Consider the following 21,302-nt stretch of genomic DNA (forward strand, 5'->3'; position numbering starts at 1 on the left):
TTCAGAAATGTCTTTTTCTTACAGTGACCCACTCTCTGAAGTATTTCTACACGGCATCTTCAGGAATAGAAAACTTCCCATCATACGTCTCTGTTGGGTTGGTGGATGAAGTTCAGATAAGTTGCTGTGACAGCAGAACAAATGAAAATATTCCTAAACAGGATTGGATGGATGAAGTGAGTTCAGAATATCCAAATTACTGGAAGGAGGAAACAGAGACATGTCTGGCTAAACAGCGAACCTTCAAAATAAACCTAGAAATTGCAAAACAACGCTACAGCCAGAGTGGAGGTTTGTTTATGTTTCACTTCTTAAATCAAACATTTTTTTCAAGCACTGAATTCACAAAGATTCCCTAATAGATCTTTGCAGATTATCATCTAAGTGTTTATTTTAAACATGATTGTTAGTTATTGTTTATTTAAAGGTCTTTGCCTTTTTTGCTTAATACAGTCAAATGTAAACTGTAACTTCACCATATACATATTATTTCTGTAGTGACATTAATAAAAAGTTAGAATATTTGCTCAAAATATATGTTTGAAGGTTTCTCTGTTTTATGAATCAGTTTGTCACAATAAAATACACATTTAGGGTATTTAATAAATTGTATTTTAAACACTGATGTTGAATAAAGTCTGTCTCTGTCACAGGAGTGCCCATCTTTCAGCAGATGTATGGCTGTGAGTGGGATGATGAGACTGGAGAGGTCAAAGGTTATGATCAGTTTGGTTATGATGGAGAAGATTTTATTGCCCTGGACCTGGAAGGACAATCATGGATCGCTCCTAAACCACAAGCTTTCAACACCAAACAGAATTGGGAAAATAATAGAGTTGCACAGGAACTTGAGAAGATCTACTTGACTCAAACATGTGTTGAGTGGCTGAAGACGTATGTGAGCTATGGGAGGAGCTCACTGATGAAAACAGGTACTACAACAGAGCACACATGACATAAAACATTAAGTAGTGTAAACTACGCAACTATGTTTATGTTTTTGTATTAACAAAAATCCGCCACAGTTAAACATGGACCTACTGGCCTGTGTATTTACTACATTGTCATGCCACTGATATTTTCTATGATAAATCTGCAGAAATAAACTTTTACAAAAGTATGTGTTTTACTTATTTATTAAAAAGCAGGCGCAGAACAGTGATCTTCTTTTATTGTGGACCAAAAAGTTGGAACAAAATCATGTGTGACTTTATTTTTCACAGAATATGTCTTATACTATACTGTCACAACATAGTTACAGTTTTAACCAATGTGTATAAGCACCATACTGCAATTTTAAATAGCCTTTTTCAAAAATCTACTTATCAAGCTTTCAGGGTATATTGAATTATTGGTAGACCCAACTACTATGAGTCAGGGGAGGTAACATGAAAAGTGTCAAGATGGTAAAACTGGAAATGAATATTAATTACAAATGGTCTTTAAAGCTAATAATAACTACAAATGTTTACTTTATCTTCAGATCCTCCCTCAGTGTCTCTCCTCCAGAAGAATAGCTCCTCAGCAGTGTGCTGCCACGCTACAGGATTTTATCCTAACAGAGCTGAGATGTTCTGGAGGAAAGATGGAGAGAAGATTCCTGATGGTGTGATTAAAGAAGAGATCCTCCCCAACAATGATGGGACCTTCCAAATGAGTGTTTATGTGAATCTTTCATTTGTTCCATCTGATGACTGGGCAAAGTATGAATGTGTGTTTCAGTTCTCTGGTTTTAAAGAGAATATTGTCACCAGACTGGAGAGAAAGAAAATAAGGACAAACGAAGGTGAGGACAAAGTGAAGACTAAAAATTCAGCAAATACAATTTAGTCATGTAGTTTTTATTCCCACATACAAAAGAGAAAATGTAGTTTTTCTTTACTGTAAAATTCATTTTTACTATTAGTTCATAATCACATGTACCTATTTGGAATACAAACTAAAAGTTACAACTACAGTAAATATATTCAGAAAAATGAAATTCCAAATAGCATGGAGTATTGACAGTCTTACTCGTTGTCACTGTTCACTTTAGCACACAGGTTTTGATTCTTTTCTCGTTTCTCTCCTCAGTAAATTCTGCCATCTCACACATCGCTGTTATTGTGGCTGTTATTGTGGCTGTGATGATTCTGGTTCTGGTCACTGCTGTGATTATATTTCTTTGTCAGACAACAAAAAATGGTAAGAAAGCAATACATTATCTTTTTGAAATTTTTTTTATTTTAGATATGTGCACCTTATCAATAGCTTATATATTACTCTGCTTCATTAGGTAAAAAATTACCAAAAATAAAAAAAGAGTTAAGAGAAAATGACCAGGGCAACCCAGGAGAAAATAAACTTTTAATAGTTTATTCGAGATAGTCAAACATGTTTTAGCAGGACATTTGTTAAATGTGTATAAAATAGGAAATGTCAACTCAGAATAACTCATGGACTCTAATTGTTTTCAACATTAGTAAATGTTAAAAATGAGCTACAGTCAAACTGTTAAAGGGGCTTTCAAACACAAAGATAGTGTAAAAGGACAGATGAACCAATGGGTATATTTTCTGATATCCAGGGCTTGTCAAGTGTAATTACAAACTTTTATAGTCAGAGCTAGCCAGTGGCGCAAAATGTGGGTATGCACTATTTGTGCCTCAGAGGGGCACTGCGCCAGAGGGGACGTCAAATACAGAAAAGATTATTTTTCTAAGAGGGCCTGTATAAACAATGTGAACATATAAGTTAAAGCTAAAGAACTTGACAAAAATTTATTTTGTCTCTGAAAATAAAAAATAACTATTTAACATGTTTTTTCTTGTCACTCAAGATAGCATGACTGAGACTTCATCTTCAACTTCCCAAGATAGTGCTTCATCAGACAGTCAATGGTAAAGTCCTATTGTTGCAACTTGTTTCTGTTTAATTTCCTCTTAAATATGACTCAAACAGCCATCCATCAATCTGTCGTTTTAGGTCGAGGCCTGGGGAAAAGATCGTGGACATGTCATATTAGAGACTCATTAACCTCACAGTTATGTTTTTGAACTGTGGGAGGAAGTTGGAGAGAACCTGCGAGAAAGACTTGTTTTTATCATTTAATCAATATATGTGATATGAAAAGTATTTTCTATACATTGCATTTATTTTTGCTTAAGCTGAACTCATTTCATAAGTGTGGAAAAACCCAGAACCTCCCGGCTGTCCAGAAGAGGAAGAAATTCTTCACCGTTAAAAACTCTGAGTTGCAGAAGACAGAGCAACGCCACATGATGAGATATTTCTGTTACAGAAACGAGAAGATCTTGTAATGACAGGGTTGGAGAACGACTGACGTGTATAAACACCCTGTGTTCCTCAGTGGGAGAAAACTGCATTTTGGTGCAAGCTCCTCACTCATTGCAAGTAAAAATGCCTTAATAATGTAACTCTTTTCTTTGGCATTCCTTTGCAACTGCATGTCAGGAGCATTACCATTTTTCTTACTCAAGGTGAGCAGCTTCTTGTTGCTAAGCAATAATAGTGGTACCAGATGTGCCATACTTAGTTTGTGTAAGCATGGCTGTGTTCCCGCTGTTTCCAACTTATCCACTTTGTCACTATATGTAGAAAAACGCTATCAATCAATAAAGAAAGAACCTTTAATAACCTATTTAGACAGTTTATCTGAAAAAAAATTACTTGGGGTTACACTTTGACCTATGTTTGATATGTACAGCATTTTTGTAAGAACTAAAGGTAACATAGTTACTTGATTGTGCTGGCACTTTGTGTGTGGAAAGTACACAATGCCGCCCCTTTAATAAATAATGTTTGGTGACGTTGCAGCTGTTATTCTTTCTCTCTAGTTTCGTGCTTCTTCCTTTAGTGTAAAGAAACTAAGTGGATTATTTTGCATGTAAAATAGACAAGCAATAGTGGATCTGGCTATCTATATGTTTGTCTTTTTGATCCTACTGCTTATGCAGCTCAGTGCTGTAACAGGTAAGTTATTAAGCCTACAATTATTAAATGAAATAATCAGGGTTTAATCTAAGTTTCTAGATTGTTCTGTTTGGAACAGCAGATGGCTGAAAGTGTAAGGACTGTTTTGTTATGAAGGACTCTAGTTCAAAGTTCAATTCACAAGTTGTTTAGAAATATTTGTTATTCAGTTGTATTTCTATCATGGTGGCTGACAAGGGAGGCTCTGGAGTTATTTCTGCTCTACTATGACTATATTCAGACATTGCTGTTAATTATGACGCAGCTCAACTGCTGCAGAGATCTGCCACCAGCTCCTCCTGCGGTGTTAACAGTGTTTTTAAACATCTATGTAGCTGCATTAGACCAGTAGTTATAGCAGAAAATATTCGCCAGCAGACTGGAAACGACCTACTCAGCAGCACTGTCATGTACATTTATGAAGCCTTTTTTCAGTCAAAGTTTGGAAAAGAGATGAAGGCAGCTGTCTCTTCGGTGAAAATAGATTGGAGTTGTACAGCAGTATTAGACAAAGTTGTGCAGATTCTAGATGTTGTGTTCTAGCCAAGACCTAACAACTCTGAGATGTTTAATTTGGAACTACTGTTGAGCCATTTGTCTGCAGTTGATGCAGCCAATTTTGGATTTTCATGCATTATACAGTGATATTCCAACACATGCTCATTTAGTAGAGCAGGACATTGATGTCAGACATGTGCAGCCAATCCATCAGTATTTCTATCATGTCCCTCCAGAAAAGGGTAAATTCCTCAAATGGCAACGGGAACATGTCTAGAGTTTATTTTATTTTGGAGGACCAGGCAGGTCACAGACCACAGGAGGGTGTCACAGTAAAGGTGCAGTTTTATCAAAATACGTAGTCTTAAGATGAAAATTGACAGAAGGCCAAAGTTTAAAAAACGAAACCATTTACTTTACCAAAAAAGCCACATGGTTCTGTTTAACATTTGAGGACTGCAGTAGAATCCCTTGTTAAAGAGGCTTATTGCACAAGAAAATGTTTCTCAGTCCCTCGATTAGCTTGCTTAGCTTAGTGAAACTTAACTCTATATAACTTACCACCGTTATGCTAACTCTGTTCAGCTTATCAACTTAAAGTCAACAGTTTTGAATCATTACAATCTTTTTCTTATTTATGATCAAAATGAAAGGTCTTCTTGTGCAGTAGTCAGAGACTGCTACTCATTATTATTATTATTATTATTATTATTATTAATGGTAATTATTGAACAATTAAAAGAGCATTTCTGCCATACTGACATGGGGTGTGGACTGCAACATGTAATTAAAAAAGGAAAAAACAATTTTCTTCAGAATAAATTGATGCAGTTCTGAAATGCTAACATACAATATAAACAAACTAATTGGCAGTTTGTTTATGCCAATCAGATTTCGAGGGTAGCAGTTGCCCCCGGCAGCGACCCCTATGACCTCGACCCTTTAGGCAAAAATGTGTTGATTGTGTTGGAACTGCTGAGTATGTGAGTAAACTTGACTTGCTGCTCAAAGGTTACTTTCAAGTCTGCACTAGCCCAAGAGGTGTTTAAAACCATATCAGTGCCATACATTTCTTTATTGTTGGTAATGAAACATGAAAAATAAAAAAATATATATTTGATGGAAAATGTTGGTAATTGTATTCAACTAGATGCAGAATTATAAAAAAGAAGAAACGGTTCAAAGCATTAGGTTCAAATCCTACAGAAGGATTGAAAATGTAGGCAACAAATAATGGCAACGTGTCATAAAATTTGCAAAAAACAAACAAAAAAAATGCAGCAGATAGTCAGGTAGCCGTCTTTAACTCATCATCAAAGCTAATCTTTGTTCAGGACAGGTTGGTGATATCCCTTGGAGTCCTATATTTATTTGTTTTTTTCTTATCTCTTCACAAAGATTTTATTGCAACCAGTTTCAAATTCCAAAAATTGAAATTGTAATATTGTTTCTCCTTGCAGTGCATCATTCTCTGCAGTATATTTACACTGCATCATCTGGAATCCAAAACTTTCCAGAGTTTGTGGCTGTTGGTCTGGTTGATGGAAACGAGGTCATGTACTATGACAGCAACATCAGGGAAGCAAAACCCAAACAGGACTGGATGAAGAGAGTCACAGAGGATGATCCACAGTACTGGGACTTTCAAACTCATGAGTTATCTAGAACCCAGAAATCTTTTATAGACAGTATTGAAGTTGCAAAGCAGCGCTTCAACCAAACTGGAGGTTTGTCAGTTTACTACTGTTAGAATATCAGGCTTGTCTTATTAATAAGATTATGGCATTTTATTCAATATTATTAGGACTGTTCCGACATGAGTGAGATTATTAGTTATTTCATTGGTGTTCTCTTCTTAAACTTACATAAAGGCTCTTTAAGAAATTGCACAAAATCATTTGCTTGCACTACGTACTTACACAGTTCAAATGAGCCATAATGTTAAATTATTTCTTTTCTACGTTTGGTGAAAATGTGGTTTTTAAATTTCAAAGCAATGGCAGAAATAATCTGGCTTGTACCCTCTGACCTGCTCTTTCTGTTGAAAAGCAACATTCACACAGCCACTGAAAATCTAATGATGGTTTCTGTTTCTCAGGTGTTCACATCTTCCAGAATATGTACGGCTGTGAGTTTAATGATGAATATGAAGAAGTTGAAGGTTGGGAAAACTTTGGTTATGATGGAGAGGACTTCATCGCTTTAGACCTGAAAACAGAGAGATGGTCTGCTCCAGTATATCAGGCTTCAATCACCAAAAACAAATGGGACAATGACAACAGGAAGATGGCACTGACAAAAAACTACATCACCCAAATTGGTCCTGATTGGCTGAAAAAATATTTGGAGTATGGGAAGAACTCTCTGCTGAAAACAGGTAAAATGATGCATAGTTTAGTATTCAGCACTTTTTTTTTTACAGTGACCTATTTGTCACATGTTTATATGTTTTACATTACTGACTGTTTTTGTAAATTTTCTATGTGCACTTTTGTGTTTAGTACTATACCTGTGAAATTATAAAATCAGTTTTCAAGTCTGAGGATTTGAGGACTTTCTTGTTCACCGAGCTTCTCTGTTTTATGATGGGGAGAATGTGTTTTACTCTCCTTTCTCTTATTTTCAGCTTTTTGTGCTACCACCTTATAACCAATATTACTATTGTATTTTTCTCCACAAATGTTCCCTCAGTGTCTTTCCTCCAGAAGTCTCCATCCTCTCCTGTCTGTTGCCACGCTACAGGTTTCTATCCCAGCAGAGCTGAAATGTTCTGGCGGAAAGATGGAGAGGAGATTCATGATGGTGCAGATAAACAGGAGATTCTTCCTAACAATGATGGGACCTTCCAGATGAGTATTTACATTGACCTGTCATCTGTTCCTTCTGAGGACTGGACAAAACATAAATGTGTGTTTCAGCTCTTTGGTCTCAAAGATGACCTTGTTATCCAACTGGAGAAAACACAAATACAGAGCAACTATGGTGAGAATAAAATGAGAAGTGAAGGATAATTTTGGAAAATAAACTGTAGATTAGAGGTGTTGCAATTTTTGTATTTTTACACGAGTATAGAAGTATGCAGCTACGTACAGTAATAGTATAAATAACAGCAAAGCAACATAAATAGACTATAAACAATCTTACTCATTGTAAATGTTGATTTTAGCACAAGGGGGATTAACGTGCATATTTTTATTTTTTAATCCACAGAGTATTCATATGTGCTCATCATTTCTTTGACCGTAGTTGTAATTCTATGTCTTGCAACTTTGGCTCTGTCTGGATACGTTTACACGTTGAGAAAGAAAAATGGTGAGAAATCAGCTAATTTTGTTTTGGTTATTTTAGATTTTGAGATGAGTTGATAAAAAAAAAGCCAAACTTAAATAACCTTTTATTAATAATAACGTCACCTTCCTAAAATAATTGGCTTAAGTTATTATTATCCAAAAGTGATTTTTTGACAAAAAAAAAAAAAAGACTTGGACTTTTATTTTTGGAAGGTGGCGCTACCTAAATGTAAATAAAAATGCATAATTTTACATAATAAAAGTAAAACCTGAAAACTTTATATACAGTTTTTTAATATAACAGCTCAAACTGTGTATCGTTTTTCAGGTAAAGACAGGCGTATGATAAATGGTGAGTAAAACATGTATAAAATACTTATTTGCTAAATAGTTTCTGTTTTTGATAAGAAGTTTTTTCAGCAGGTTTTTGTTGCAACATTCATTATAAAACAGAAACTTCCTAACAGTTTGTTTGACTTCCAGCTGTGAAGCTTTGTGAGGCTCAGGAAGAAATGCTTTCCAAAAATGAAATGAAGTGAGTAATTTCATATATAAAACAAAATCTCTTTCAATCTGAATATGGAAGAACTGCATGTTTTTTAGGTAAAAAAAAAAAAAGATAATGTTTTGGATGCATCAGTGTAAGCAATGATTCCCAAATGATTACTCTCAGATTCTGAGAAATTACTAGATAGTGAATTTTGTGAAATACTGCAGAAATGCACTTATATTAATATAACTGGCAAATAAAACTAAATGTGTAAGGTTTTGGTTTTTCTGTGTATTAATTTAGGTTTCTGTGTTCAGTTGAGTCTCTGTGTCGTCTACCCTGATTGCTCCCAGCTGTGTCTCGTGTTCCCTAATTACCCCTTGTGCATTTAATCCCACCTGTGTTCCCTTGATTGCTCCTTGTATTTTGTGCTTTTCATCATTAAATCATAATTTTTTTCACTTCAATCTGGGCCTACCGCTTCTCTCCTCACCATCAACCTCCCACTTCATGACAAAATATTTGTGATCAAAAGAGTAATATTTGAAAACATTTGAATGACTGATAAAATACTTAAATGTTTTAATTATTTGGAAAGTGCTATATCAATGAGATCATTTCTGATATTACTTTGTCACTCTAATTGTTTATTTCTTAATTTTTTCAGGTTGTCATTAAGGCACCGAGATCTGGATCGGCGTCAGTTTGAAATGTCATCTTGAGGATTTTACTTAACTGGGATTCATAGATTTTTGACAAGAACATTTTTAAATGTGAACTTTTTAAAAACATCTGATCACCACTTTTGAAGTAGTTCTATTTTTATGTTTTATTTGAGTTTTTCTTCTATTTATTCAAACATTAATATTAGTAACAAAATCTGGCATGACTTTAATTCTTGCACAGATACATTTATCATGTCAAAAACTAATGCTGAGGTCCAGTAGTTATATTTTTGTCACATTTTTACGCAAGCGACTATATCTATGTGTTCGTCCAGTAGGAGTAAATGCTGCAAATCAATGACTCAACTCAATCTGCTGGGTTTCCTTGAAACTTTTTAAACAACTTTGAATGACTGAGTTTACTGAACTGTTCGATAACTTGGATCAGTTGGAATGATTCTTTGGTAAAGTGTCTTGAGATTACATTTGTTGTGACTACACCTTATATAAATAAACTGAATTGAATTAAACTGAACTGACTGATTTAAAGAAATCTCCTGAGCAGATTTATAAATGAATTGAGATTAAGTAACACAATCCCTGGTGGAGTCCAAAGATTCTTATGAGAGAACAGGGAGGAAGGTGGGAACCAGGAAACGGGTGCAGACTGGGTTTAGATTCTGATCTGACGTGTTTGAACTGATAAACTGTTAGTGTTTGGTGCCTTGGACTCCATTTATCATGTTGATTTAAGGGAGGAGGATCATTTTTAGCTTAAACTTATGAAAACACCACATTTAAGATTAAAATATTACAATTGACTAATGAAACAGAAACGTGGGCTAAATGAAAAGTATGCATACCTGCTTATTTTAAAAAGATACTTTTAATCTGAAAAACAGTCTTCAACATATTTAAATGTATTTAGTATGACTGTACTTCCAGATGACGCCCTGAGTAAATGGGACATTTCATTTTCATTTTCATGTGGATAGTTTTAAACCAACTTTAAGAAACTGATGACCAATTTAAGGAACTTCATATCTGTCCTTCTTCCTCATTTTAACAAAGTTCCTTTAAGGGAGAAGGAATCAAATCACAGTCTGTTATTTAAAATGTAGTCAAAATGGCCACAGTGAGGACATTAATCTTTCTGATTTTACTGGAAATAAAAGAGACAGAATCAGGTGAGCTACTAATTCATAGATCAGTCCTGTAACAACTATTTTATTATTTTGACTCTGATGTTTATTTGATGGCATTTATAGGTGTTATGACCTGGAAGATAATTTATTTAAGGATTTCTTATTTAAGGAATCTGGTCTAATAATAGAACCATTGGGTCACTTTTTTATAGCATTATTTTTAAAATGTAACATATTTAGTAGAAGCAAACTCTATGTCAAGTTTACATGTCTGTCTTGTAAATATCGTTAAATTTCTTGCCTGTTTCTCCATGGGCATGTAAATGCATCTTGTAAACACAGATAAAGACATAAAAACTGTTAAGAAATGAAAAGTATCTAAATGATGCAGGAGCACAACCTGGTCAGGACAGAGATGAAGTATATTTAGGTTTCCTCCAGGGTAGATGAGAGAACTGCTTAGGTTTACAAACTGAAGTTTAGCATCTGTTAGCACCTGTCACCATGAAACATATTTTTTTCATATAGAATAACTGTTTTGGTTATTTTTGGGGGGGATCGGCCACTGACACATAAACCAATTAGATGTTAACTGATTGTCTGTCGCTATTCTCCATATTAATGTCAGTCACAAATCAGGTTTTTTATCAGTGGAACTGTACAGACAGCTCAGTGTGAAAATGATGGGTACCTCAGGCGTAGAGTTAAAGTCATACTCTATCAGCTTAATGTTTTACACTATGGAGGTAAAGAGACTCGTAGAGGGAGGATTTTATTATTGCCTTTTCAGTAGATAATCAGGGTCTGCAGTCAGTAAATCCAGATGATCTCCCAAGAACTTTGATGAATGAACTTTTGCTGCTAAAGCCCAGCGTTTCTGACAGTATTTTTGTTGTTACTGTCCAGACGGGTTGTTTAGATGGGCAGCTTCAGAATATGTATCCATGATCTCCCCACATTTCTCCAGCACAATGCAGATGTAAAACTGCATTTAGTGTTTTGTTTCACAGTTATGAAGAAACAGTTGATATTCTTCCAACCAAAGTGCCGCCAAGTGTTGGAGTTAGTCGATGTAAACTGTGTGTAGGAGCCATTTATCCTTTCCTATGTTTATCGCCACCAGGGGGCGAATTTTATTTTGAGTTCTGTGTGTCTGATGGGGGATGGGTTATTTAAGGTCAACCATGATTCTGTTCAGGTGTTGTTAATAGGAAGAGGCAACAGTTTTCTACTGTGCTTGGTTTGGGTTTGATGTCGACTTTATGTGGATTGCAATGGAAATATTAAAACAATGGACATTGTTTGGATAATAAATGACTTTATTATAAATCAACTAAAGATCGGCATCCTGAATCTTAATTGAGCGCACGTAAGACCAACGCCTTTGAAGAATAACAACCAGTAGCCTAAAATATAGGATTTTAGCTGCTACACTGTGCTTCATAGATTCTTGTACTGGAGACAGAGGAGCGGTCCGACTGCCAGCTGGAGAATCCAGGTACTGTTAGTGATCTGACTGAAGAGGTGATGGTGGAACTCAGGCAACCAGTGGGTAACTTCCACGGCGTCACGAGGAGGGAGAGTCCAGAAAACCAGGATGAAATCCTTTCACGGAGGAAACACAGCATCTCGAGGAAAACAACTGAAGAAGGATGACAACAAGAGGTTTTACTCAGAATGCTTCTCAAGGAAAACACAGAGATCTTACACTGGGAGGCTCTGACTACTATTGCTGGCAAACACTCAGGCGTCGAAGTACTGGCAGTCAGTTCCTCTTGAGCTCCAGGAATGATGAGATGATCCGACACAGGTGCGCAGAACCACGGCACGCCCCTCCAGGGAAATCAGCCTCTGATGCTATCTGGTGGATAATTGGTGCAGCAGCAAGAGAAGCCAAAGAGAAAAAACCCACAAAGAAAACCAAAACCCTGGTTCCCAACAGTACCATGTCATCTGTAACCACAAAGGGATTTCCCCCCCCCCATTTTTGTTTTATGTAGTTTGGCTCAGTCCCTTTTATGTTTGATCAAACATTGGTGCATTTTTTACAAGTGCTTTGTCATTTCCATAGTTACATGCATTAATAAAAAATGTTAACTAAAAAGTCAATTGCAAATATTTTCAAAAGTCTTGTTTCTTTATTTCTTAAATAATGTATCAAAAGCCATAGGTTTTGATGTTTCAGTAACTGTGTATAGAGCAGTAAGGTCATGTGATACCCAATATTTAAATCCAATGACCTGTGAGGCAGGTAAAGAGTCAGGATCTCAATGGAAATATTATATATATATATATAGCACATTTTCAGCAACAAGGCAGTTCAAAGACGGCTTACACCAACAAACCAGAGTCTCAGTTGGGCAGATATGTAAGGCCCACCTCTTCTTTGCAGGATAGAAAACTTTACCGTTTTATTGAGCCACAGGGCCATGCAGAGACCTTTGGAGGGGCAGGGGCTCAAATTTAAAAAAGGGGCACATTGAACAAAAACACCGTACAACAACATAGCAACAACCCATATTAATCAAGAATCTTATTAGATCCTCCTACCGTATTTTCCGCACTATTAGGCGCACCTAAAAACCTTCAATTTTCTCAAAAGCCGACAGTGCGCCTTATAATCCAGTGCGCCTTATATATGGACCAATATTGAGCCACAACAGGTCTCGCAACTACGGTAAGCAGCCGCCGACTTCATTTTCCCCCGTAGAAGAAGAAGCGCGCAGTGCACGCTGGGTTTTGTGTAAAGACCCCAAAAAGGCTCCTATTAAGAGACACACTTACGTCGCAGAGTTTAAGCTCAAGGCGATCAGTCACACAGTAGAACACGGGAATAGAGCATTAGGAGAGAATTTAACATGAACCAATCAATGGTGCGGAAGTGGATGTATATTGTGATTGCACTAACGTTTGATTTACCGTAACAGTATCAGACTGTTTTTTACGTGTTTATTGAATCGAGGAAAAGTTCCCCTCCACTATATGTTACACCTTGCTGTTGTTAAAAGATAAACTGTGTCACGAAAATACCACGTCACTGACTTTACCTCGGGAAAATAATCAAACAGCTGTTTATTCATTTTGGGAATGAACAGTTTTCAGAACGCTGGTTTGTAATCTATTAATAAAGTTTGACTGAAATATCTGACTATTTTGTTGACATTCCCTTTAGCGCAGTTCCATCTAATGGATGCATAACATAACCCCAGCCTCTACTGTAGCGTCTATTCTATGCGCCTTATAATGTGGAAAATATGGTATATCATTGCCATCATGCGGGAAATGCAAAGCAAATGTATATTTTCCCCAACAGGTATAACGTTTCTGTTTCTGCTGCTGACAGTCCTGGAGGGCTGAGCTGATCTGAGACTGTAGCTGTTAAACAGACCAGAGGAGAGAAGGTCTCTGGTTATAAAGTTATGAAATAAGCTAATTTGCTGCCATTTTACTAATTAAGCCCTAATAATATCTATTTAACCTCTAGAACAACCTGGCTGCAGACTGATTTATTGATCAAAAAACTCAAAGGGGTTAACTCTATATAATACTTTGATGTTAAACCTCTGAGACCTAGAATTATAAGACTGGGACATCAAGGCAAAGAAAACTCAGTAGCTGCTGGACGGGGCCATTCAGGGGCCTCCAGACACTCAGGGGCCTCCAGACACTCAGGGGCCTCCAGACACTCAGGGGCCTCCAGACACTCAGGGGCCCCTAGAAATTGTTTAATTGTAACACAGACCATAGATCTAAACCTGTAGCATCATTTATAGAGAATGATAATGTTATTACATTTTATTTAATGCATTCAGCTGAGAAAAATAAATTTTACATTTAGGATTTAATTATTAAATTTACTTTGTAAAAGTTTAAAGAATCATCTTGATAGTTTGATTGTTGTGTTACCATGGCTACAATATGGTGTAATCTTTGTGTTCGAATTGGGTTTGTTCACAAATACATCACAGCAAATAACCAATAATCAGTGATTGATTTTAAACTCTGCCAATAAACCTGGTCTCCTTCTCACAGACTCACCTGATCGATATTTAAACATGTTAGCGATGCTGAGGTTCTTAGTGGGACGGGTTCTGGGGGCAGGGGGGTTCTGTCTAAGGCCCTATATTACCTTGGGCCGGCCCTGCATGAACAGCCGCTGTGATGCGCATCTCTGGAATCCACCTGGAATCCACCTGGAATCTACCTGGAATCCCCGGTGGCCCCTGCCAGTCCGCCAAAGCTTTGGGGACATTTTGATTCATTTCATTGCGGCATGTTTGACTTTTTGCTGCGGTTCTAATTATTGCTACAATATTTTCTCTGACGTTTATTTTGTGAACTCTAAATGGGCCGAATCTTCCTTTAACACTTGAGGTTTTGCAATAACTTCTGTTTACAGCCGCGAACCTCCAGCCCAGATCCCGTCAGCAGCGACTTTAACCCGCCTAGTAGAAACGTTAAGGAGAAGCAGAGCGAACAGTCAGCGGGTGGAACCAGGTGGTACTGGGGCTTTATCTGCGTTGCGACTCGCGGTCACAGTCGGTACCGTGTCTTATATCAGGATGTCTGATATAAAGACAGACATTCTTTATATCTGTCGGTGGACCGACTCAAGCTGCTTGTAGCTAACCGGGCTTTTAGCAGAATGATGAAGTTAAAGTCAGAAGTTTTCGCTGCAGCTGAAGCATTTCTGAGTTTAGGGACGAGGCGGGTTTTTTCCTGTTATTGCAAGAACGATTGTGAAAATATAAATAGAAACAGTTTTTCTAACGTCAACATCAGACCTACGTTTTTATTCACAAACCAGTGTATGAAAAAATATTCTTGCCCATAATTTGATAGAGGACACAGATCCGCCCCCCTCCTCACCATGGACCCGGAGTCTGAACAACATGGAGGCTCTGAGAGTCATTATTAGACTGAGGGCAGCCAGACTGGTTTATCCATCCATCTTCTTCCGCTTATCTGGAGTCGGGTTGCGGGGGTAGCAGCTTCAGAAGGGAGGCCCAGACTTCCCTCTCCCCAGCCACTTCTTCTAGCTCTTCCGGGGGAATCCCAAGGCGTTCCCAGGCCAGCCGAGAGACATAGTCCCTCCAGTGTGTCCTGGGTCTTCCCCGGGGCCTCGTCCCGGTGGGACGTGCCCGGAACACCTCACCAGGGAGGCGTCCAGGAGACATCCTGGCCAGATGCCCGAGCCACCTCAACTGGCTCCTCTCGATGTGAAGGAGCAGCGGCTCTACTCTGAGTCCCTCCCGGATGACTGAGCTTCTCACCCTATCTCTTAGGGAGAGCCCAGCCACCCTACGGAGAAAACCCATTTCGGCCGCTTGTATCCGCGATCTCATTCTTTCGGTCATGACCCAAAGCTCATGACCATAGATGAGGGTGGGAACGTAGATCGACCGGTAAATCGAGAGCTTCGCTTTTTGGCTCAGCTCTCTCTTCACCACGACGGACCGGTACAGAGCCCGCTTGACGGCAGACGCTGCGCCAATCCGCCTGTCGATCTCCCGCTCCCTTCTTCCCCCACTCGTGAACAAGATCCCGAGATACTTGAACTCCTCCACTTGGGGCAGGACACCCCCCTGACCCGGAGAAGGCACTCTACCCTTTTCTGGCTCAAGACCATGGCCTCGGATTTGGAGGCACTGATCCCCATCCCGGCCGCTTCACACTCGGCTGCGAACCGCTCCAGCGAGAGCTGCAGATCATGACCTGATGAAGCTAAAAGGACCACATCATCCGCAAAAAGCAAAGATGAGATCCTAAGGCCACCAAATCGGATCCCATGCACCCTCCAGGGCCCTGCTGAGGGTGTAGAGCTGGTCCAGTGTTCCACGACAGGCCGAAAACCACACTGCTCTTCCTGAATCCGAGGTCCGACTATCCGACGGACCCTGCTCTCCAGGACCCCTGAATAGACCTTGCCAGGGAGGCTTAAGAGTGTGACCCCCCTATAATTGGAGCACACCCTCCGGTCCCCCTTTTTGAACAGGGGGACCACTACCCCAGTCTGCCAATCCAGGGGAACTGCCCCTGATGTCCATGCAATTTTGCAGACAACCCAACACAGCCAACACAACCCTGCAACATCCAGAGCTTTAAGGAACTCTGGGCGGATCTCATCCACCCCCACAGACTAGTTTATTTTTACTAAATTATTATATTTAGCTAAATATTATTGCTGAGGGGCACAAACAGGCCTTCTGAAAATACAGATTAAAAATTTTTTAATTAAAAAAAAACTCAAAAAGGGCACTAGGGGCATCAAGGATAAAAGGGGCAGGGGCTCAAGCCCCCTTCGTCCCCCCCCCCTCTCTGCACATGCCTGTTGAGCCATATGAATCTTTTAATATGTATTTTCCATTAGTTAAAATACTCATCAGTAATGGGTAGGGGAAATGCAAGAAAATGTTAAATGATTTTCACTTTGATTGTCTGTATTTTGTTGCCAAAGTCAAGAGGAAGAAGGTTCCAGTATGCTTCTTTAAAAACAGGACTGTAGTTGATATAATATGAAAAATCTTTAGATAAATACATTCCTAAATATGTAATAATATAATTGATTATTTATGTCAATTCTGAAATTAATGTGCAAATTCTGAAATCAGAAATCACAATATTATGTTATTTTCCAGTGCATCATCCTCTGCAGTATATTTACACTGCGTCATCAGGAATCAAAAACTTTCCAGAGTTTGTGGCTGTTGGTCTGGTTGATGGAAACGAGGTCATGTACTATGACAGCAACATCAGGAAAGCAAAACCCAAACAGGACTGGATGAAGAGAGTCACAGAGGATGATCCACAGTACTGGGACTTTCAAACTCGGGGGTTATATGGAACCCAAATGTCCTTCATAAACAGCATTGAAGTTGCAAAGAAACGATTCAACCAAACTGAAGGTTTGTCAGGATATTTCACTGCTGTTATGCTGTCAGGCTTCATGTCTCACAAGGTTTCAGTAGCTTTATTTCATCAAGAAGGAGATTAAAACCCCTAGACTGCAACATACCATGGTTATTTATACTAAAACTTAAAATGTGTTTTAATTATTGGCATTCTCTTGTTAAACATAAGAAAAGGCACTCAAAGAAAATGCATAACGTACATTTGTTTACAAGATGTTTTATAATTTAGATGTTTTCATTTTCATTTCTGTAAAGTTTGCTGTAAATATAACTTTTAAACTTATGAGAGAAACAAACTCTGTCCCTCTGCTCTTTCTCTTATGAAGCTACATTCACACAGTCACTAAAGTTTTTACTGTGGTTTCTGTTTCTCAGGTGTTCACATCTTCCAGAATATGTACGGCTGTGAGTTTAATGATGAATATGAAGAAGTTGAAGGTTGGGAAAACTTTGGTTATGATGGAGAGGACTTCATCGCATTAGACCTGAAAACAGAGAGATGGTCTGCTCCAGTATATCAGGCTTCAATCACCAAAAACAAATGGGACAATGACAAAATGAAGTTGGCAGAAACAAAGAACTACATCACCCAAACCTGTCCTGATTGGCTGAAAAAATATTTGGAGTATGGGAAGAACTCTCTGGTGAGAACAGGTAGAACAACAGTTTTCTGCACATTTTAAAATTGATTTTATAGTTGTTTTTACTACATTTTTTTATAGCATGCTTATACATGTCACAATTTAAATTTGTTTTTGGTCCATTCTCTATACATAAGATTGTGTCTGGTCTTTACCTGTGTTTTCAAGCGTTTCAGCTCTAAATTCTAGAAATTAGAAAATAAGTTTTCAAGTCCAGGATTATGAGGACTTCCTTTTTCATCAAGTTTGACTGTTTGTTGTTGTTGGTTTATGTGTATATACTCTCCTCCAAGTTTCTTGTTTTTGATTTTTGTAAAAACAGGAATAGCATTAACTGTGCTATTTAAAATAGGTGTTTGAGTGATTGGACTGTTTCTATTTTTCTCCACAGATGTTCCCTCAGTGTCTTTCCTCCAGAAGTCTCCATCCTCTCCAGTCTGTTGCCACGCTACAGGTTTCTATCCCAGCAGAGCTGAAATGTTCTGGCGGAAAGATGGAGAGGAGATTCATGATGGTGCAGATAAACAGGAGATTCTTCCAAACAATGATGGGACCTTCCAGATGAGTATTTACATTGACCTGTCATCTGTTCCAACTGAGGACTGGACAAAACATAAATGTGTGTTTCAGCTCTTTGGTCTCAAAGATGACCTTGTTATCCAACTGGAGAAAACACAAATACGGAGCAACTATGGTGAGAATAAAATGAGAAGTGAAGGATAATTTTGGGAAATAAACTGTAGATTAGAGGTGTTGCTATTTTTGTATTTTTACACGAGTATAGAAGTATGCAGCTACGTACAGTAATAGTATAAATAACAGCAAAGCAACATAAATAGACTATAAACAATCTTACTCATTGTAAATGTTGATTTTAGCACATGGGGGATTAACGTGCATATTTTTATTTTTTAATCCACAGGCTATTCATATATGCTCATCATTTCTTTGACCGTAGTTGTAATTCTATGTCTTGCAACTTTGGCTCTGTCTGGATACGTTTACACGTTGAGAAAGAATAACGGTGAGAAATCAGCAAATTTTGTTTTGGTTATTTTAGATTTTGAGATGAGTTGATAAAAAAAAAGCCAAACTTAAATAATCTTTTATTAATAATAACGTCACCTTCCTAAAATAATTGGCTCAAGTTATTATTATCCAAAAGTGATTTTTTGGGGGAAAAAAAAAAAGACTTGGACTTTTATTTTTGGAAGGTGGCGCTACCTAAATGTAAATAAAAATGCATAATTTTACATAATAAAAGTAAAACCTGAAAACTTTATATACAGTTTTTTAATATAACAGCTCAAATTGTGTATCGTTTTTCAGGTAAAGACAGGCGTATGATAAATGGTGAGTAAAACATGTATAAAATACTTATTTGCTAAATAGTTTCTGTTTTTGATAAGAAGTTTTTTCAGCAGGTTTTTGTTGCAACATTCATTATAAAACAGAAACTTCCTAACAGTTTGTTTGACTTCCAGCTGTGGAACTTTGTGAGGCTCAGGAAGAAATGCTTTCCAAAAATGAAATGAAGTGAGTAATTTCATATATAAAACAAAATCACTTTCAAACTGAATATGGAAGAACTGCATGTTTTTTAGGTAAAAAAAAGAAGATAATGTTTTGGATGCATCAATGTAAGCAATGATTCCCAAGTGATTACTCTCAGATTCTGAGAAATTACTAGATAGTGAATTTTGTGAAATACTGCAGAAATGCACTTATATTAATATAACTGGCAAATGAAACTAAATATGTAAGGTTTTGGTTTTTCTGTGTATTAATTTAGGTTTCTGTGTTCAGTTGAGTCTCTGTGTCGTCTACCCCCTGATTGCTCCCAGCTGTGTCTCATGTTCCCTGATTACCCCTTGTGCATTTAATCCCACCTGTGTTCCCTTGATTGCTCCTTGTATTTTGTGCTTTTCATCATTAAATCATAATTTTTTTCACTTCAATCTGGCCCTACCGCTTCTCTCCTCACTATCAACCTCCCACTTCATGACAAAATATTTGTGATCAAAAGAGTAATATTTGAAAACATTTGAATGACTGATAAGATACTTAAATGTTTTAATTATTTGGAAAGTGCTATAACAATGAGATCATTTCTAACATTACTTTGTCACTCTGATTGTTTATTTCTTAATTTTTTCAGGTTGTCATTAAGGCACAGAGATCTGGATCGGCATCAGTTTGAAATGTCATCTTGAGGATTTTACTTAACTGGGATTCATAGATTTTTGACAAGAACATTTTGAAATGTGAACTTTTTAAAAACATCTGATCACCACTTTTGAAGTAGTTCTATTTTTATGTTTTATTTGAGTTTTTCTTCTGTTTATTCAAACATTAATATTAGTAACAAAATCTGGCATGACTTTAATTCTTGCACAGATACATTTATCATGTCAACAACTAATGCTGAGGTCCAGTAGTTATATTTTTGTCACATTTTTTTTCTTACCTCTTTTGTATTTTAGCAGTCTTTGGAAAAGATGGGTATAGATCATTATGAAAATCAGTGTGACCACTAATAAAAACACCAGATTTAACTGATGTTTTAGTGCATTTGAATGCAGAAAATATTTGCTGTTTTGTCTCCTATGATGGATGTTTAACCATGTTAATTAATCAGGATGTTTAGCTGTAATAGTTGTTAAGCATCAATAAAGGCCTGAATGGAAAAGAGATGCCAAATAGCTAAAGATGCTGATGCAGGCAGAGAAATAGAGTTTTATCAAAGAATCTGAATATTAAGGCTCAGATCCTTTGATTGATCGTCATATTTAGGTAAAGCTGGAAACAAACCGCTCACAAACATGATCCCAGTCTGTGAAACTAAACAAACCAGCAGACTGAAGTTTACGCAAGCGACTATCTCTATGTGTTCGTCCAGTAGGAGTAAATGCTGGTTTAGATTCTGATCTGACGTGTTTGAACCGATAAACTGTTAGTGTTTGGTGCCTTGGGCTCCATTTATCATGTTGATTTAAGGGAGGAAGATCATTTTTAGCTTAAACTCATGAAAACACCACATTTAAGATTAAAATATTACAATTGACTAATGAAACAGAAACGTGGGCTAAATGAAAAGTATGCATACCTGCTTATTTTAAAAAATATACTTTTAATCTGAAAAACATTCTTCAACATATTTAAATGTACTTAATATGACTGTACTTCCAGATGACGCCCTGAGTAAATGGGACGTTTCATTTTCATTTTTGTGTGGATAGTTTTAAACCAACTTTAATATACTGATGACCAATTTAAGGAACTGTCGTGGAAAAAACTATTTCCAAGCACTGCTCAGGTGAAATCACTCAGTCAGGTTTATTCATATATTGTGCACAATACAGAGACAATCAGTAATGAAGCAGGTCTGGATGAAAAGCTCTGCCAGGCAGAGACACACATGAGTTTTAAGGGATAAGGGATCCAAAGCATGGGAAACAGGCTGGTTCCCATGCAGATGGGGAAAACAACGTCCAACCTTGTACATGTAACCAAAATAGTTTAACTTGATGGGAATATTCAGGAACTTAGAATAAACTTATAGCAATACAACTAGCAGGTATGACCTTATTGTAATTTTTCTACATCAGGAACTTCATATCTGTCCTTCTTCCTCATTTTGTCAAAGTTCCTTTAAGGGAGAAGGAAGCAAATCACAGTCTGTTATTCCAA

The 21,302-nt window shown here is 37.3% G+C and overlaps 3 protein-coding genes across 3 annotated transcripts in view; all 3 read left to right on the forward strand.

Annotated features, from left to right (window-relative positions):
* LOC116730550 (H-2 class I histocompatibility antigen, Q9 alpha chain-like) overlaps positions 1-3,813 on the forward strand; it is a 78,777-nt gene extending 74,964 nt beyond the window's left edge. Inside the window, exons 4-7 of the mRNA XM_032579872.1 lie at positions 1,484-1,786; positions 2,074-2,184; positions 2,810-2,879; positions 2,965-3,813. Of these exons, the coding sequence (XP_032435763.1) occupies positions 1,484-1,786; positions 2,074-2,184; positions 2,810-2,879; positions 2,965-3,004 (524 nt within the window). The 3' untranslated portion in view covers positions 3,005-3,813. The remainder of the gene's footprint in view (positions 1-1,483; positions 1,787-2,073; positions 2,185-2,809; positions 2,880-2,964) is intronic.
* Positions 1-9,503, forward strand: part of LOC116730549 (major histocompatibility complex class I-related gene protein-like) — a 21,061-nt gene extending 11,558 nt beyond the window's left edge. Inside the window, exons 3-9 of the mRNA XM_032579871.1 lie at positions 5,931-6,197; positions 6,569-6,847; positions 7,150-7,452; positions 7,681-7,782; positions 8,089-8,112; positions 8,244-8,295; positions 8,918-9,503. Of these exons, the coding sequence (XP_032435762.1) occupies positions 5,931-6,197; positions 6,569-6,847; positions 7,150-7,452; positions 7,681-7,782; positions 8,089-8,112; positions 8,244-8,295; positions 8,918-8,972 (1,082 nt within the window). The 3' untranslated portion in view covers positions 8,973-9,503. The remainder of the gene's footprint in view (positions 1-5,930; positions 6,198-6,568; positions 6,848-7,149; positions 7,453-7,680; positions 7,783-8,088; positions 8,113-8,243; positions 8,296-8,917) is intronic.
* LOC116730538 (uncharacterized) overlaps positions 1-19,844 on the forward strand; it is a 76,057-nt gene extending 56,213 nt beyond the window's left edge. The window contains exons 9-15 of the mRNA XM_032579853.1: positions 25-291; positions 654-932; positions 18,004-18,306; positions 18,535-18,636; positions 18,942-18,965; positions 19,097-19,148; positions 19,771-19,844. Coding sequence (XP_032435744.1) covers positions 25-291; positions 654-932; positions 18,004-18,306; positions 18,535-18,636; positions 18,942-18,965; positions 19,097-19,148; positions 19,771-19,825 — 1,082 coding nt within the window. The 3' untranslated portion in view covers positions 19,826-19,844. The remainder of the gene's footprint in view (positions 1-24; positions 292-653; positions 933-18,003; positions 18,307-18,534; positions 18,637-18,941; positions 18,966-19,096; positions 19,149-19,770) is intronic.
* Positions 19,845-21,302: the final 1,458 nt, after the last annotated feature.

The sequence above is a fragment of the Xiphophorus hellerii genome, chromosome 13 (assembly GCF_003331165.1).
Source record: "Xiphophorus hellerii strain 12219 chromosome 13, Xiphophorus_hellerii-4.1, whole genome shotgun sequence".
NCBI classification, from domain to species: domain Eukaryota; kingdom Metazoa; phylum Chordata; class Actinopteri; order Cyprinodontiformes; family Poeciliidae; genus Xiphophorus; species Xiphophorus hellerii.